The sequence below is a fragment of the Desmodus rotundus genome, chromosome 3 (assembly GCF_022682495.2).
Source record: "Desmodus rotundus isolate HL8 chromosome 3, HLdesRot8A.1, whole genome shotgun sequence".
Taxonomy (NCBI): domain Eukaryota; kingdom Metazoa; phylum Chordata; class Mammalia; order Chiroptera; family Phyllostomidae; genus Desmodus; species Desmodus rotundus.
Window position 1 is genome coordinate 33,926,069 of NC_071389.1, and position 19,249 is coordinate 33,945,317.

The 19,249-nt window shown below is 34.8% G+C and overlaps 1 protein-coding gene across 3 annotated transcripts in view; it reads right to left on the reverse strand.

Annotated features, from left to right (window-relative positions):
• FAF1 (Fas associated factor 1) overlaps window positions 1–19,249 on the reverse strand; it is a 423,880-nt gene that overhangs the window by 287,699 nt on the left and 116,932 nt on the right. For all 3 annotated transcript variants that reach the window (XM_024571040.4, XM_045204230.3, XM_024571039.4), the window contains one exon: window positions 14,797–15,002. In XM_024571040.4, coding sequence (XP_024426808.1) covers window positions 14,797–14,866 — 70 coding nt within the window. In that variant the 5' untranslated portion in view covers window positions 14,867–15,002. The remainder of the gene's footprint in view (window positions 1–14,796; window positions 15,003–19,249) is intronic.

Below are 19,249 nucleotides of genomic sequence, written 5' to 3' on the forward strand. Positions count from 1 at the left end.
GAGAAAGGGAGGGAGGGAGGGAGGGAGGGAGAGAGGGAGAGAGGACAGGCAAGCCAGCTTACGTCAAACCTTAGTCAGCAATTACTCTAAACAGATTTTGGCCTGCTCAACAAAGAAATAATTGGCAAAAGGTCATTCTGTTTACTCTGTTACACTCCAATAAATTGAAAACAGATTTATAAATATTTCATCTGCCATTTATTGCCTGAGAAAAATAATTTTATGTAGTTGTTTTTATTTTCCTTCAGATTCCCTGGTTGTAATAAATCCATGGTCTATAGATTTCACTACCTTCTTTCAAGATTATCTGGAGGGAATTCCTGATGTAAATTTACAGTACTAAACCTTTGTAAATTTGTAGAAAACTACTAAACACTGGAGGATGTAGAAAAGATTCTATACTGGGGGTATACTAATAATTCCCCAGCAGAATACAGGACTCTGTAGCAATGTTAAGATCACTGGAATGAAAAGCCTTATGTCAGTTCTGTCACTACGTGACGGTTACTGAGCCAAATTATAGGCCCTCTCTGGCCTCAAATTCCACACCGACTTTAAAAAAAAAACAAAATAAAACTAAGAATACATTTCATATTAATGCCACCTATTACCATTACTTGAAATTTTAAAAATGATAACACAAGGTGGCACCTCAAGAAGAATAATGCAACAGCCTATCCCAGCAGACACAAAAAGGGAAATCAAACCTGCCACCTACAAGAAAAAATGTACAAACAATGTCATGTGGATTTTTAGCAAGCAAATTCTCAAAAACAAATTTCCTCCTTCTTTCAATTAACATTTATTTGTTTCACGGCAGAATTCTTTTATTGCCTCTATTCATTTCCTCATTTTAAACATTTTAGCCACCAGCTCCCATAAATAGCTGAAACTATGTTTCAACTATGAAAGCTGTTCTTTTGAGAAAAAGATCAGATTTTGTACCAGAGGAGGCGTACTAGATTTTCAGGGCTAAAAAGGACCCATCTGAGAGGATGTTTAAAACTCCTCTGGGAAGTAATTTACCCAAGAACAGGTAGTGGTTTAACGGAACCGGTGATCTTCAGCTTCACAGCCCACTGGAGCACACCAGTCGGGGCCTGGATACGAGTCCTTCATAAAGTGAATTGATGCAAATATTTTCTCCCAGTCTTCAGCTTATCTTTCCATTTTCTTATGAATGTGTTTCAGACAGAGTTTAATGTGTTTCATTAATGTGTATAACTTTAATGAAGTTCAATATTTTAATTTTTCTTTTATGATTTGTGCTTTTTGTGTCCTATCTGAAGAACGAAAAAAAAAAACTTCGCCTAAGCCAAACTCACAGATCTTCTGTCATAAATTTTATAGTTTTAGCTCTTACATGTAGGTCTGTGAATTATCTGAAGTTAATTTTTGTACATGGTATAAGGGTTAAGGTTCTTCTTCAAGGTTAATGTATGTATGTGGCATTTGGATATCCAATTGTGCCAGCTCCATTTGTTGAAAAGAATATTCCAAAACTGATTAACCAGGTACAGTAAGTCTATTTCTAGACACTCTATCTGTGCTAATGACCTATTTGTCTATCTCTTTTGCCAATACTATATTATCATGATTACTGCCTTAAAAACCAGTCTTAAAATTAAGTGGTATAGAGTTATTTCTAGGAATTATTTTTTTAAGGTTTTATTTATTTTTAGAGAGGGGGAGGGAGGAAGACAGAGAGAAACATCAATGTGTGCTTGCCTCTCAAGCGCCCCCCTCTGGGCACATGGCCTGCAACCCAGGCATGTGCCCTGACTGGGAATTGAACCAACGATCCTTTGGTTTGCAGTCTGGCGCTCAATCCACTGAGCCACACCAGCCAGGGCCTCTCTAAGAATTATTTTGAACATTCTACACAACTTCCATTTTAAGATAAATGAGGGTAAACATCTCAATATCTTTTTTTAAAAAGCTGAAATTTTCATTGAAATTGCACTGATTCTATAGATCAGTGTGAGGAAAAAATATGACATTTTAACAATTGTGAGTTGTCCAATTCATGAACATGACATATCTTTCCATTTATTTACGTCTTTAATTTTTCTCAGAAATGTTTTGTAGTTGCAGTATAAGGCCTTGCATATTTTTTGCTAAATTTGCCCCTTTGGTAAAAAGATATTTTTAAAAATTTTAGTTTTTAATTATGTGTTGCTAGAATAAAAATATAATTGATTTTTGTTAACTGACTGTATCTTTTGACCATGTTAAACTCAATTATTAGTTCTATAACCTTTTTGTAAATTCTTTGGGGTTTTCTACATAGATTATTATGTCGTTTTGAATGAAATATTTTTAATTCTTTTCTATGAATAATTCCTCCTGAAATCTTACTTCTTTTTATTGCACTGTCTAGGACCTCCAGTGGGGTGCTGAATAGAAGGGCAGGAAGGAACATCCTGCCTTGTTTTCAATCCCAGTGTCAAAGCGCTCATACTTTCATTAAGTATGTTAGGTGTTGAATTTTTGCAAATGACCTTTATTAGTAGTTGAGCAATCTACCTTTTATTCTTAACTTTGGGGAATTTTTTTCAAATGGATATTGAATTCTGTTAAATGCTTTTTCTTTATCTACTGAGATAATCATGTTTTTTCTTTTTTAGTTGTTTGATAAGGTACATGAGATTTTTTCAATCACAGGAGTGACATGATTATTATATTTGTACTCTCGAAAGACCAGTTATCCTAAGTTACAATTTATTCTTTAGAAATTGGTTATGTCTATATCTCTGACTAGACTGTGAGTTCTATGAAAACAAATACCATGCCTGTTTTGGTCTCCATTGTGGATCTGGGATTGGAGCAGAGTACAAAATACTTACTGAGTGAATAAACAAATGTGCAAACAAATGCAAGGACAGCTGAAGCACTATGAAGAGTCAGCAAGAATGGAGCAAGACTAGAGGTAGGGAAAATAATTAGGAAGCTATCAAATTGAGAGTTGGTATTTCCACAAAGGAACACTTAAGGGACAAAGGATCTAATCTAATTAGGGAAGGAAAACAGTCAAACAAAAATTTCCAGTTTTTTTACATACTTAAGAATCCTGGAGAAACTTGGGTTGATGTTACTCCATATCAGGGTCTGAGTTATTGTTATGGCCACCAAGGAAATGAGGGCCAAGAAATTTGTTCTGTATTTTCTGAGTTATCACATACCCTTAAATTAACCTATAATCTTCCTATCTTTGAACTGAGAAATTAATAAAGTATAGCTAGGACTCCTCAGCCCTCTCCAAACTAGAATCTATTTTCTAAGCTTATAAAGGGGTTTCCAAACCAAATCTGTTGGTGGGTTAGTTTCATATTCTATAATGGCATAAATGACTGTAAGAAGAGAGACAGTCAGGAGAGGAGTGGAAAAGATCAGCTCAAAAGTACATTAACTACCTCTTCCTATTGCTTTTTAGTCTCTAGACTTGAGCCCACTAAGATGGCAAGCAAACTGGCCTGAGAAAGGTGAGCAGAATGGCTGAACTAATTAGCAAAGAAAGCTACACAAAAACTGGCTGTAGGAAAGGAATTCCTCAGCAAGAAAACATTGTAAACTGAAACAGAGGAGAGAAGAGAAAAAGAAAAAGAAAACAGGAAAGAGAAAAGATACTTTTTAACTCTAAAGGTTTTAGGATTACAACAGTGCTCATCCCATTATTCAATAAGTGTATTCACCAAATATTTACTTAATACCTACTACTTCCAAGCACCAAGCACAATACAAAGGTAAGAAGAAATTATGTCCATCTTAGAGGAAATCACAGTCTCACAGAAAGCTAAACTTGTTAAGAAACCATGAGACAATTACTACACAAAGATATATAAATTACATAGAGCGAGTATAGGGCACAAAGTAACTCCAATCACATCTCACTGTGAGACTCTGAAACATCATGAAAAAGTTGTTTCAAAAACAAATGCAGGTTACACTAACAGAAAGAGGAGAGGCCAACTGTGCTTTCTCAACCCAAAATGGGCACTAATATAAGTGTCACACTGTATATGCAGCACTGGAACCCTGAAATGCATCGTGGTTCTAACATGAAAAAGTACCTGAAAGTCATGCTTCAGAAAAAATCAACTGTAACAACAAGTAGCATCTATACTATGTATTTTTGCCAGTTTTATTAAAAGGTAATTTATATATAGGGTGGGGCAAAAGTGTGTTTACAGTTGTAATACAAACAAATAGGACAAGAATAAACTGTTTCACATACCACTGTATACCTATGTTTGCCCCACCCTGTATAACACTGTATTAGTACAAGGCATACTGCATGATTTGATATATGTATATATTGTGAAGTAATTACCACAATGAGTTTAGTTAACATCAATCACCTCACACAGTTACAATTTTTTCTTGTGATGAGAACTTTTAAGATCTACTCCCTTAGCAAATTTCAAGTATACTATACACCGTTAACTAGTCATTATGCTGTACATTATATCCCAATAGAGCATGCATTTTAACTTCCATACAAATCCGTGTAGTAGTTGAATGTACTAAAGATATTTAGCCTGAAGAAATGGGGAATAATAGTACTGCCTTTTAATATCTGAAGAATTGTCAAGAGGAAAATATTTTTACCTTGTGCAGCCTATCTCTGAAAGCCGAGTGAAGTCAAAAAAATGGAGCTTACTGGTGGCAACTCAAAATAAGGAAAAACTAACACATAAAATTGATACCTCGTTTTTTTTTAATATGTTTAGTATATAAAATGTTTTTATTTATAAAATTATAGTCAGAGTTGATAAACAATGGAATCACTGCCTTAACTTAACAAGCACCCCATTGCCAAAAGTATTTAACCACCCACCAGATGACCCTAATACAAAAATATGGAAAAAGACTACTTAATTCGTGACCCCTTAGACTAGTGTTTACAGATCTCTCCGAACCCATTAATCTCCATGAATCAATCAATTACCTTTTGTCGGTTCTCACATCTCTACAATGGGAGTACTGGCTCTGGCTATCTCAAGGTAACGTGAAAATCAGTCTGTCAGTGAGTATAAAAGGGCAGGGGCAAGGACAGGGGCAGCACACGAGGAGAGAAGGGTAGAATCAATCTGTCACTGGTGAAAAAGGAGAGATTCTATTTAAGTTCACTTTTAACAAAGAAGACCACAACCCCAACTACAGGCTAAACACTGTATCTTCTTCTTTAGTCCTCTAGACACATCATTATCATTCCCGTCACTGTGCTTCTCCTTGCCTACAATCACTTTCCCCTCACTTTATCCACACGACCTATTTTGACTCATATTTCTTTCACAGCCTGGTCTCTGAAATCTTTCCTGACCACCCTCACAACCCTAATTATTCCCTTACCGAACCCCCAAAATACCAGCTAAAATTGAATTAATTGCCTCTTTTTCAATACCCTCATAGCACCTCGTGTATACTTCCATAATAGAAATTGTTTCATTGGAAAGATCATGAGTTTTAGACTCAATTTAAAGCTGAACTGTGTGGTCCAGGAATTCTCAGTTTATTCATCTTTGAAAGAGGGATAATTATGTCTGCCTCACCGTTGTCATTCTAAGAGTTGTATAGGAACTGATAGTTGTATAGGAACAGTGAGCATCGTGGTTGGTGGATAGTAGGTAATGTGTTAACGTGTTTGTGAATAAATGAATGAACAGATAAATGCCCTTTATTTCCATGTATTCTTCCCCCCTCCTATCCAAATATAGACCGTGGAGTTTTCAGAGATAAGGACTGTTTTATTTATGTATAGCTCAAGAACTTAGCATAATTTTAAGTCCAAAGTAATAAACAAACAACTATAATAAAATGTCCTATTCTGATTTTACAAAAGTTTACTTCCTAATTTTCAGCAGTGATTGTTAAATATGAGACCTTGGGAAAGTAAAGTGTTATTTACTATTATAGCCATTACTACATATGTTTATTTCTTTAAAAAAAGAAAAGTTTATTTTAGAATCTTTCAAAGGAAGAATCAATGATTATAGGGAAGTATCAAACAAAGAAGAGGCTGAAAGATAAACGGCACAAAGATCACAGTTTGAGATGCTGCATAATTTGGGGAGTACATAATTATTGGCATAGAGGCCATAGACACCAGTTTGTAAATGGATCAAAGAATAATACTATTAATGCACAACATTTGCTGTCTGTCCTCCCCCAAAATACCAGCTAGAACTGTCATTTCATAGTGCCAACATCTGCACAAGCAAGTAAGACTGCTACTCTTCCCTTCTTTTCACATGCAGTAATAACCAACACCAACCACTTACATAGTGCTTACTATTCATAAAGGCACAGAAGGTTAAGGCATGTGTGGTTAATTTGAGTTGCAGAGTCAGAGTAAAAATCAGAAACTTAGTTTACAAAGTCAAGACAAAAATTTACTTGAAATATACTAAACTACTTTTTCAGGCTCAAAATGCACTTGCTAAATTAAATGTCAACCATTTCCATACTCAACATGATTCTTTTAAACTAAAATGTCCAATATTAAAATGGTGGTTTTCAGAAGAGAAAATAAATAAGGCGAATGGTTTTACTAATAACAGACCCATTTGTCTGCTATACTCTAGAAATGGAACTAAGGATACGCTGAGCAAGCCCTGCAGAAGTAGGTTTACTGACAGCACTGATGCCACTAACTTTATTGGACAATACCTTTGTTAGGTTAAATTTACTGCTAGATCTTACAGTTACAATATACAGTAATTCCTACCCTCAAAATTACACTATTCCATACTAGATAGTAACTTTATAGAAGAACCAATGATTTAAAATAATTTTAAAACTGTATTCAAAATAAGAAAGCCCAGAAGGATTTTGTAGTAAAATGAAACTGCCATAATAAACAAGACACTAAAAACATTAACAGATCAATACAACTACCACTAGGTGTCACTCTGATATAAAAGTTCTTGGCTGTCTCTAGGCTTGCTTTTATACTTTGAGTTTTCCTGATAACATGGAAAACTGCATTTTATTTAGCATCTCTTTGCATTGTTATATTTATACATAAACAGAAAAATTAGTATTTACTCAGGTCTTTAATTAACAGTAAGGTGATCTATATCTAAAAACTAGTAGTTATATTGCAGGTCACATAAACTATAATGAGGATTTTTTTTTAATTTCTTATGGTAGATGAATTAATGTACATATAAAATATACATACGCTCATTCATTGAGCCATTTATTTTCTCAGTGCCAAACACTGTGCTTAGAGAGAGAGTTTAGAGAAGCCTAAGATCTGGTTTTTGACTTTGAGAAGTTAACAGTCACAAAAGAAAACTGAAACATGTTTTAAAATCCCTTTAAAAAATCTACAGAACATTCTTATAAGAGCATAGGAGATTAATCAACTTAACTATGTCCATGGAAGTCAAGAGGCTTCATAAGGAGAGATATGTATGTGAGATATTAAAAGATGACTATTAGTTTTCCAGAAAAATGTAACAGGAAAGGGCAAATGAAAAAGAATATAGGAAATAGGGAACCACTGAAAGGTATGTGAGGAGACCTATATCCTAGAAAGATCACTATGGGCAATTATGTAAAATAGAGAATAGAAAAAGAAATTGAAAAAATGGAGATTAGACAGAGGAGTTATTTTAATAACTCACCAAAGAAATTAATTCCTGAACTGTATCAGAGGGGCTCAAAATAAAGGAGGAAGTCAAGTGATATGATAAAACTAACAGATCTTAATCAAATACAATAAAAGGAGTAAAAAAAAGAAAAAATTTCCACCACGTCCCAAATATCCCTGAACAGCTTCCATGGTGATGCATATCAACAAACAGAGAAGGTGCATGACATGATTCTCTGGCTGGCATGTAATTCATAATAAGAGAATAATTATAATCCTGACCAAATAAAAAACTGGAAACAGAAGAAGCAGGAAAAAGTACATGGTATAAAATAACAATATCTTATTTATAATTCATTTCAAATCAAATTTCATTTTAAATCAAATTTCATTTACAATATATTTGTAACTATTTTAACTGTATTTTTTTAACAGAATGATGTAACCTGACTGCTTCTACTCTACCATACTTGGACTTTTACAGTGAACTATAAAGCCAATATTTTACAAAATATCCCTGGAATTTTTCACATTTCTGTAACAAAGCTTTACAATAGTTCCATAGTCATTTTCTCCAAAGTAAGATAGAATTAAAATATAATATTAATACCACAGAAGCCAGTGTTTCTGAACACTACCCTTGAAATGAGCAGGGCATTTCACTCCAACTGAGTGAACCAATAAAACAGTAGTTCAGCACTGGCTGGTGTGGCTCAGTGGACTGAGCGCCAGTCTGGGAACCAAAGGGTCACCGGTTTCATTCCCAATCAGGGCACATGCCTGGGTGGAGGGCCAGGTCAGGTCCCCAGTAGGGGGTGCACAAGAGGCAACCACACATTGATGTTTCTCTCCCTCTCTTTCTTCCCACCTTCCCTTTTGTCTAAAAATAAATAAATAAAATCTTTTTATTTTTTGAACAGTAGTTCAAGCGATAAAATATCCATGAACTTCCACCACATGCCAAATAGTTCATCAACAAAATGAACCAGGTCACTTTTAAATATGATGCTATTAACAGCTTAGCCACATGCAACATAACAGCAGTTAAAATTTATTTAATATAAGGCTCTTCCATTTTTCTTAAAAATAAAAATCTGAGATATTTTTTAAGATTTAAGAAAAAAGTGATATAGCACTGAGTTCTTTGCCCCATGATAATAAAATACTCATCACTAAAATAACAAAGTAAAGGCCTAGTAACTCCCTACTAAGGAATCTCCTACTAATACACCAAGAATGCCTTAGCAATATTACTGAAAATCCATATGAGCAATAAGTATGGTCAAATACATGGTCAAATACTTCCTGATTAAATACTAGTATAAAGGTTAAAAAAAATTTTTTTCAACTATCAGTAGATGAATTTTGAATATACAAAATTCATTTTAAATATCAACAAAAAGATATAAACTATAAATAAGAACCAAACAAAAATTTTAGAGCTAAGGAGTATAATAATTTAATGGAATATTTCATTAAAAGGGCTCAACAACAGAACTGATCAACCAGAATAAAGAATCTGTAAACCTTAAGACGTGTCATTTGAAATTATCCATTTAGAGGGGGGGTAAAAAAACATGAAGAAGAGTGAAGAAAGCCTAAAGGACATTGGAGACATGACTGAAGAACTGATATATGCATTGTGGGAGTCACAGAAGAGAAAAGAAAGGGGCAGAGAGCTTATGTGAAAAAATAGTAGCCCAATTACAGAATCCTGTAGGTACGTACAGATACTTTAACAGTGGTGTTTGAGCCACTTAATCTGGTTACAAAAGTTAAAGACAAATGTATAAAAAATAAGTACAGCTATAAATATGTTAATGAATACAAAATATAAAAAGACGTAATTTCTGATTGCAATAAAAAAGGATAAGAAACAAGAATTTTTATATGTATAATTGAAGTTATCAAGTTAAAATAAATTATTATAACTTCAAGATGTCTTAGTTAAGCCCCACGGTAACCACAAAGAAATTACCTATAGAAAATACATACAAGAAAATGAGAAAGAATCAAAGCATGGTATTACCAAAAAAAAATTCAACAAACATAACACAAGAAAGAAAAAGAGGGCCATAAAGCTACAAGACAGAAAGAAAATAATTATTAAAATTACAATATAAGTCACTCCCTATCAGAAATTATTTTAAATGTAAATGGGTAAAATTCCCCAATCAAAAGACATAGATTGGTTGAATGGATTAAAAAAACAAGATCTAACTACATGGTGTCTACAAGTGACTCAGTTTAGATTCATGGACATACAGAGGATGAAGGGAAAGGATGAAAAAAGATATTCCATGAAAATGGTAACCAAAAGAGAGATGGGTTGCCATATTTATAGCAGACTGAACAGTATGTTAGTCAAACACTGTCACAAAGGAGAAGATTATAAATTAAAAAAAACAGTCAATTCACCAGGAAGATCTAACAATCACAAACATATGAATTGTGTCCAGAAAGTACCCAGCCATGTACTATGAAACATGGCAGCATTTATCGAAGAAGATACAAGATCCAAGAAATATTGTGCATAGGACCTGACACCTCTGTCCCTTTTAAACTAGGCACCCTGGGACCTCACACAGTTCTCCAGCATCATTAGCAACTGTAGCACAATGTCCCTTCTGCCTTGATAATAGAAGCCGCAGAACAAATTTTCCCATGACATAATCTATGCCAAGATCATGCATCAAAATCTCAGACACCATAGTTTTTGGAATACCCAGATCAGCTTCTAGTTCTCACACTCTGTCACCGATCTTTGTTGACTACAGCCCGTATACCTTCAACATTCTCAGGAGTTCTGCTTCTTGCAGGCCTTCCAGAACATGGATCACTTTAAACAGATTCTCAACCATCTTTGAAGTGATGGTCGAGAAACTCTGAAGTGCCACACTTTTATTTGTGCTGCACTCTTTGCACTGTCTCTGAAAGCCTTCTGAGTCATCCAAATAGTTTCCGCGGAGGGATGTTCAAGCTTAATGCAAAAGTTGATGCAGATTCATTGCTCTACTTGCTCAGTCAGTTTGAAAGCAATAGCCACACAGGACACATGCTCGCTCAACTGCCTCTATTGCCCCCACTGACTGGTACAGTGAAGTCTTCATTATTCACACATGCACATTCCAGTCCACTCTCCTTGGCTGCCAGGTTCCATCGATGTCACACAAACTGTTCTCATTATATTAACAACGGCCAGACTTTTTCCTGATACTCAATATCAAAGCACCCAGTATATGAAGCAAACAATGACAGAACTTAGGGGAGAAATACACAACACTACCACAATAAGAATAGGAGATTTCAATAATGAATAAAACTTTTACACAGGCGATTAATAAGGAAATGGAGATTTGAACAACACTGCACACAAAATAGACCTAACAGACATACACAAAACATTACATCGAACAGCAGCAGAATATATGATCTTCTCAAGTACACTCGAAACATTCTCCAGGACAGATGATGTTAGGTCACAAGATGATCATCTTAATAAATTTAAGAAAAAATAAAGACTTTCCCAAATAAACAAAAGTTGAGGGGAAAAGCAGAAGGAAACTGCTATAGATTTTTTGTTTCATTACATTAAGTTGGGAAATTATATTAAGTGTTGATGCTTGAAAAGATCAGTAAATTTTTTTAATTAGCCTAAACAAGAGAAAAAGACTCAAATAAATGAAATCAGAAATGAAAAAGGATACAGTATAAATGATGCCACAGAAATAAAGGGATTATAGAGATCAATTATTTACCAACAAATGGAATAATTTAGAAGAAACAGGTAAATTCCTAGAAACAAAGCCTACCGAGACTGAATCATGAAAAAATAGAAAATCTGAACAGACCTATAACTAGTAAGGAAATCTCAGTAATCAAAAACCTACGTACGGCCCAGACTGTTTCACAGGAGAATTCTACCAGACATTTAAAGAAAAATTAATATAAATCTTTCACAAACTCTTTCCAAAAATCAAAGAGAAGGGAATGTTTCTAAACTCATTTTATGAAGCCAACATTACCATGATACCAAAGTCAGACAAAGGCAGGCAAAGGAGAAAAACAACCAAAAACTACAGGCCTTTAACTCTAATGAATATAGATGCAAAAATCCTCAACAAAACTCTAGAAAAGCAAATTAAACCACACATTGAAAGTATTATACACACCATGACCAAGTGGAATTTATCCACAGACTGTAGGGATGGTTCAGCATGTGAATCCCAATTGATGCGGCACACCATACTAACACAATGGAGGGGAAAACATCACACGATCATCTCAATAGATGCAGGAAAGGCTCATGACAAATTCAACACCATTACATGATGAGAACACTCAACACACAGGAACAGAAGGAAATTACCACAACATAATATAGGCTACGTATGAAAAGCCCATAGCTAACATCACACTCAATTTTGAAAACTAAAAGCTTTTCCTCTAAGGATCATGAACAAATGCAAGAATGCCCACTCTAAGTGCTTCTATTCAACATAATATTGAAAGTCCTAACCAGAACAATTAGGCAACAAAAAGAAATAAAAGGCATCCAAGTCAAAAAGAACTAAAATTAATTACCTCTGTTCGCTAGAAAACTCAAAAGAGTCCACAAAAACAAACAACAAGAAAACCCTACTAGAACTAATGAGCAAATTTTGCAAAGCTGCAGGATACAAAATCAAATATAAAAATTAGTTATGTTTCTATACACAAATAATCCAAAAGGAAACTAAGAAACGAATCCCATTTATAATAGCATCAAAAAGAATAAAATAATAGAAATAAACTTAACCAAGGAGGCAAAAAACTTGCACAATAAAAACTACAAGACATTATAAATAAATGGAAAGACATCACGTGTTCATGGATTGAAATACTTGATATTGCTATTATGCCATACTACCCAAAGCGACCTAATATTCAATGTGATTCCCCATCAAAATCCCAATGGCATTTTTTGCAGAAATAGCAAAAAAAATGCTAAATTTCATATGGAACCACAAAGGACCTTGAATAGGCAAAACAATCTTAAAACAAAAATAATCAAGCTGGAGGCCTCACACTTTCTGACTTCCAAAACACTTTACAAAGTAATCAAAACAGTATGGTACTGGCATAAAGGCAGGTGTACAGACCAATGGAACAGAACAGAGAGCCCACAAATGATCCCACACATACAGGTCAAATGATCTTTGACTCGGATGCCAAGTCTACACAACAGGGCAAGGACAGCCTGTTTAACAAATTGTGCAGGATAAGCTGGATATCTACACGAACAAGAATGGAGGTTGGACATTCATCTTACACTATATGCTAAAATTAACTCAAAATGGGTTAAAGACAAATATAAGCTCTGAAACTATAAAATTCCTAGAAAAAGCTACACAACACCGGTCTTGGAAATGATTTCTTGGATATGACACCAGAAGTAAAGACAACGAAAGTAAAAATGGCAAGTGGGACTGTATTAAACTAAAAATCTTCTGTAAAGGAAAGCAAACAATCGACAGAGTGAAAAGGCAACATACGGGACAAAGTATTTGCAAACCATATGTGGTAGAGGTTAATATCCAAAATACATAAAGTCCTATAGTTCAATAGCAAAAAACTAAACAACCCAATTTAAAAATGGGTAAAGGACCTGAATATATATTTTTCCAAAGACGACATACAAATGAGCAACAGGCATATGAAAAAATGCTCAACATTACTAATCATCATGATAATGCCAACCAAAACTACAATGAGGTATCATCATCTACCTGTCAAGATGGCCATTATATTTAAAAACAAAACAACAATAAAACGCTAAAAAACAGAAAATAACAAATGTTTGCAAGGATAAGAAGAGTATGGGACCCCTGTGCATTATTGATGGGAATGTAAAATGTGCAGCCACTATGGAAAAAGAGTAAGGAAGTTCTCAAAAAATTAAAAATAGAACTAATACATGATCCAGCAATCCCATTTCTGGGTATTTATCCAAAACAATGGAAAGTAGGGCCTCAAAACAGATTTGCAATTCCATGTTTACTGCACTTAAAGTAATCAAACTTTCAGAAGCAGAAAGTATGATGGTTGCCAGAGGGGAAAAAGGAAAGTTGTTGTTCATTGGATACAATGTTTCCGTTATGCAAGATGAAAAAGTTCTAAAGATCTGCTGTACAACATTGTGCATATAGTTTAAAAATACTATACACTTAAAATATCATATTATGCTTATGTTTTCATATTATTCTTTTTTAACCACAATTTTTTTAAAAAGGGAACGTACAGGAGAATATTTGGAAGCAGAAGGATGTGCATGGGGAGAAATGGCTGGAGTAGGAGAGGAATCCAAGTATACGGGCCCTGATCCTATTCAAAGAACTGAAATAAGTCCATTACAACCTAGACATGTGAGCAATAAGGGGAATAACAACAGATGAAAACTAAAAATGTAGCAGGGACTTAAGGCCATGTTAAAAGATTTGACTTTTATCCTAAAAACAATGGAAAATTCTAAATGGTTTTAAGTAAGAGGATAACAATCTGATTAGTGTTTGAAAATGATCATTCTTTTGACAGTATTGCTTTTCTCTGTATTAAATTAATAAAATTAGGGGGAAATCTGAAAAAAGAACAAGGACAAAATTTCAGAAATATTTAGAATTTAGATTTAAGGCAAAACTACAGTAAAATAGAAATTACTGGTTCTACAACAAACATAGGTCAAATAATCTGAACCAAACATGAGTTCAACATAGGTTCTCTACAGAAATTTAGTAAAGTCTGTCTAAAAAAATTAAAAAGGCAGGCATTGAGTTTCCTTTGAAAGGATAGTACTGAAGCAGAAATACGTTGTATTTCTTCTCTCTCATAAACCATAGTATGAAAAGTAAGTGAGCTTCGGCTATAAAGTCAGATAAGCAATGTACCTAATAATTACAATGTTTTTTTTAAGCTCCTAGATATTTGATTTGCACCTGTCCTAAAACAGCATTCAATATACATGGAACAAAATGATTATTCTCAAACTTACCTCAACCTCAACATTGTATTTAAAAATAGAGCACAATAATATGTATGGGAAAATAGCTTCAATTTGCTTTTGTTCCCTTGTTGGCAGTCAACTCCAAAGAAAAAACATATAAATGAATGTGTACCTAATGAATTGTCTATTTATGAAGGCTTTATGGTAGGAAAAGTCTTACCAACAGTACAGCTGTCTTCAAGTACCACATCAACATTTCTGTCTCTGTACTCAACCCTGAAGTCCAGCATCCGAGGTTGCCTTTCTACAATCTGCCTGGATGGCACTACAGGTCGAAATGCCGATGAGGAAGAGGGAGCAGGAGCTGGAGCTGGGTGACTTGTTGAATCAAATACAGGTCCTGGTATAGTTTCACCTCCATACTCACTGAAATATTGACATAAAAGAAGGATTAGCATCAACCAAATCATTGCGGATTATCACTAAGGACCTGCTCCATACTTGGTTTGTGTTGTTCCTCCTATCAAATTTACCTACCTGTGCATCAAGGCCGAACCTTAAGTTCTTCCTCCACAAAATCTTTCCATGTGACTGAAGGCTACATCCATCCTTGCTTTCCTTTGTCTATTAGCAGCATTATACATATCATTTAGCATTTAATTAGATTTTTTCCTTATATTGTTATGATGTTGGTAAAACATTTTAAACTCTGTGAATTAGAACAGTATCTTCTTTACTCATTCTCAAATGAATGATTATTTGATTCATTAACTCTAGTTTTCACAAAAACAATTTTGAAACTTCACCTTCCTTAAACCTCCATTCTCCCCATCTCACTCCTCAGTCTTAAAAAGATGCTATTTTTTTCCTACAGATGCCATCAAGAGAAAATTCCCTTACCTTTTTCACAAAAAATCCATAAACTAACCCACATATGCACTCTTTGTCTCTTCTTATGAAACAGAGAATACTGTTCTATCTATGCAGAAATTTAAAACAGTCTTCTCATTAGTTTTAGTTATAGATTATTATCCCTCTTTTTCCAGTATCTTCAACATCTCCTTCTCTTCTGGATTCTTCTCAAAAACATTTAAACATGTTCAAATTATTTCCCTTCTTCAAAAATAAAAATGAAATCCTGGTTCTGAGAAAATTAATATTTGTAAGGATCAAATCAGACAATGTGTATGAAAAGCTCAGCACAATGTCTGGTACCTAGTAGGAGCTCAGATTCAGTATATTCAAAGTTTTAATTCATTAATGTTTTCCCAACACTGACCCTTCTCCATGATTCCTCATATGGGTTCCGAAGCCAGAAACCTCTGGCATTATTTTTGACCCCTTCTTCTCTCTCAACTGCCAAATCTAATCAGTCCTTTCAATGTTACCTTCCACGTATCTTTTAGATAACTCATCTACCTTTTGCCTCTGAAGCTACCACCCTTGTCTAAGCCACAATCACTTTTTATATGGACTAATGCAAAAGCATACTAACTAATCTCTCCTGCATTTCATTCCGTCACCACTAGACTGAAATTAATGACAGAAATGTCTTCTTATCATTTTCTTCAATGCTCTCCTCTGCTTTGGCTATAAGTAGGTAAAGTGGCATACAAGGTCCTGTATGATCTGAATCCTATCTCCCTTCCCCTTCTCATCTCATGCTATGCTATCTCCATCTCACTGCGCTGTCACAACAGCCTGTCGTGCTTGATCCTGTTTTATGCGGGGACACAGACTAGTACTTCTAAGACTATTCTTTCCTTTCCATCTCATCTCCAAATTCCATGTTTTTTCTAGCTAATTATATTTATCCTTCACATCTCAGACTGGATGTTTATCAACTTAGAGCACGTTTTACTATCTCAGACTAGTTCAAATGCCTCACTACGATCAGTAACTATATGTTTAGTTGCATAATTAATCATTTGACATTAAGTCCCCACTAGAATCTGAGTTCCATAAGGGCGAGGCTGACATTTGTGGGTTTTTTTTTTTAAATATATATATATTTTTTACTTATTAGAGGGGAAGGGAAGGAGAAAGAGAGGGGGAGAAACATCAGTGTGTGGTTGCCTCTCACATGCCCCCTACTGGGGATCTGGCCTGCAACCCAGGCATGTGCTTTGACTGGGAATCGAACCCGTGACCCTTTGCTTCGCAGGCCTGTACTCAATCCACTGAGCTACACCAGCCAGGGTGACATTTGTGTTTTCAATGGAGGTATCTTTTGCCCTGTTCTCAAGATTTTATATCTAGAAAGTATTCAAATATCTGCCAAACTAATGAATAGAGGAATAATAATTAAAGAATTTGGTTTTTCTCTAACTTATCATATATTGTCACTTTTTTCCCTCACTTGGAAAAGTAGGAATGAAGAGAACATATGGAATGCTTCTATTAAAACATCATATATATACATAATGTTTATTTATATATATGTAACTGTATAACATCATATATATAACAGTACATAGCATACTAACTGTAAACCATATATATATATATATATATATACACACACACACATATATATATATTCTGCCATCACCACCAGACTACAAAGCTCAGTCTAAAACTTTTTTCTTCTCCCCCAGAATTTAAAGAAAAACAATGAACTGAAAACCAGAATAGAAACAACAAAAAGAATGACCAAAACATGCCAAGTTAAGCACTGTTCATACAACTAGGCAGGAGAAAATATTTACATTTACTTCACAATATTGCTTTAATCAGTTTACCAAATTATAGATTATATAACTGATTTAGTGAATTGTGATCAGTCTCTTCAAGAAAAGAATAGAACAGAACAAACTATCAGTATGTGTTACTTAAATACTGTTTAATAAAACTTTTTATTATGGTACTTATTTGTGTATGTGTGTTTTGGATTCCAAGTATTTCTCATTGTAGATTATAGTCGAAAAATTCTGAAAGTAACTAACTGAGATCTCGCCAGAGTTCAGATACTATAGTAATCACTGATCCACAAAAGTATATCCTTCCTCCCAGTTGTTAGATTAGAAGGAAAACAATCTTGGAAGGAAGACATGGGAACAAAGAAAATGTACAAAGCAGGCAAGAAGATCGCTGTGGAATCTGAATTGAGCTCCTAAGTATCTATGAACAGAATCTGTACAACGATACTTCACCCCTTTGAATTTTGTCACAACTTCTCATAACACAAGAAAAACATCTAAAGTTAGTAGGCTGGGCATTGACTTACTGTTTTCTTAACTCCAAATTCCCCATTCTATAGTATTCTGTGATGCTGGGGCTAGGATTCTGCAAAATTATATACAGGGTGGGGCAAAAGGAGGTTTACAGTTGTAAGTATACGGAACAGTGTATTCATGCATTATTTATTAATTACTGTATTATTTTTCATACTAACTGTAAACCTACTTTTGCCCCACCCTGTATTGTTTCCTGACAGATTCTGCCTATAGGGCACAGGTGGCAAACACAAAGCCCACGGGCTGAATCCGGCCCTCCACCTTGTTTGATCCGGCCCGGCACCTTATTTCTACCCGGCAGCAGTGCTGAGCTCTCGCTTAACTGTTAAAGAGTAGTCACATTTATACAGTCCTAAAATTACACTCGGCCCTTTGAAGGCAACCACGAGGCTGATGTGGCCCCCGGTGAAAATGAGTTTGATATACCTGCTAGGGGATACTAGATAAAGACCAGTAATTAGGAAGAGAGGAGGAATAACTTCCTTCTTCCTATTTGTATGCATTTTTATCAGCTTCACCCGGTGGCTTTGTCTCCTGTTTTTTTTCAGTGTTCTTATAACCAACTTCTTGGCATCCCCTCAGAGATACCAGTAGTAGCTGGGCAGTATGCACTCCAGAGGTCTAATCCTCAGGGCCAAGGGTTCCCCCTGAGCTTCAAATTTCTGTTAATCCCTTTTTCCCTAGATCTAAGAATGGTAACTTCCTGAAGCAGTTTTTTTTTTTTTTCCCCCTCTTTTGGTCTTCCACACCTATTTAACCAATCCTTCATTAAATTTTCTCTGATGAAATACCCTAGTGTGGTTTCATTTTCTTGATAATGGTGGTGTTCCAGGAATCAAGGGATTTAGGCATTGGCTTGATTATGTCCTCAGCCTTCAATGCACAGCTGAGCACCCTGTCAATGGGAAATGGGATACTAGTGATCCAAAACATAGCAGGCATAATGATTAATTAAATTATCACCTGTAGTTAATTATGATCGCATGTACCTTTTGAAACAAGTGCCTAAAGGAACCCAATGATGGTCTGACTTGACCGTTATGGTGGCAATAATAACAAAGACTATGGGCTGGCTGCCTCTGACTCTAAGGAAAAGCTTACAAATGAAAATGGCATATTTAAGGTTTTTATCTTTCAGTTCAAGTCATGGTAAGAAAGCTACAGAGCTTCTGAAGTGGCCCTTTAAAAAGCTTCTTCTTTCTTTCTTTTCTTTTTTTTTTAGTTGTAATTATTTTATTACCTTCTTGGTTTCTCAACAGTTAAATAATCTTTCTTAATATCTCTAGGAGAGCACACAATTTTTATTTTGAAAAACATCCAACATATTTGTCTTACATGATACGCAAAGAAAACATCTAGATTTTAAAATTTCTTCCAATGCTCATTCATGTGTAGTAGTACTTCATTACACAAGTTATTTCACAAACACTGAAAACA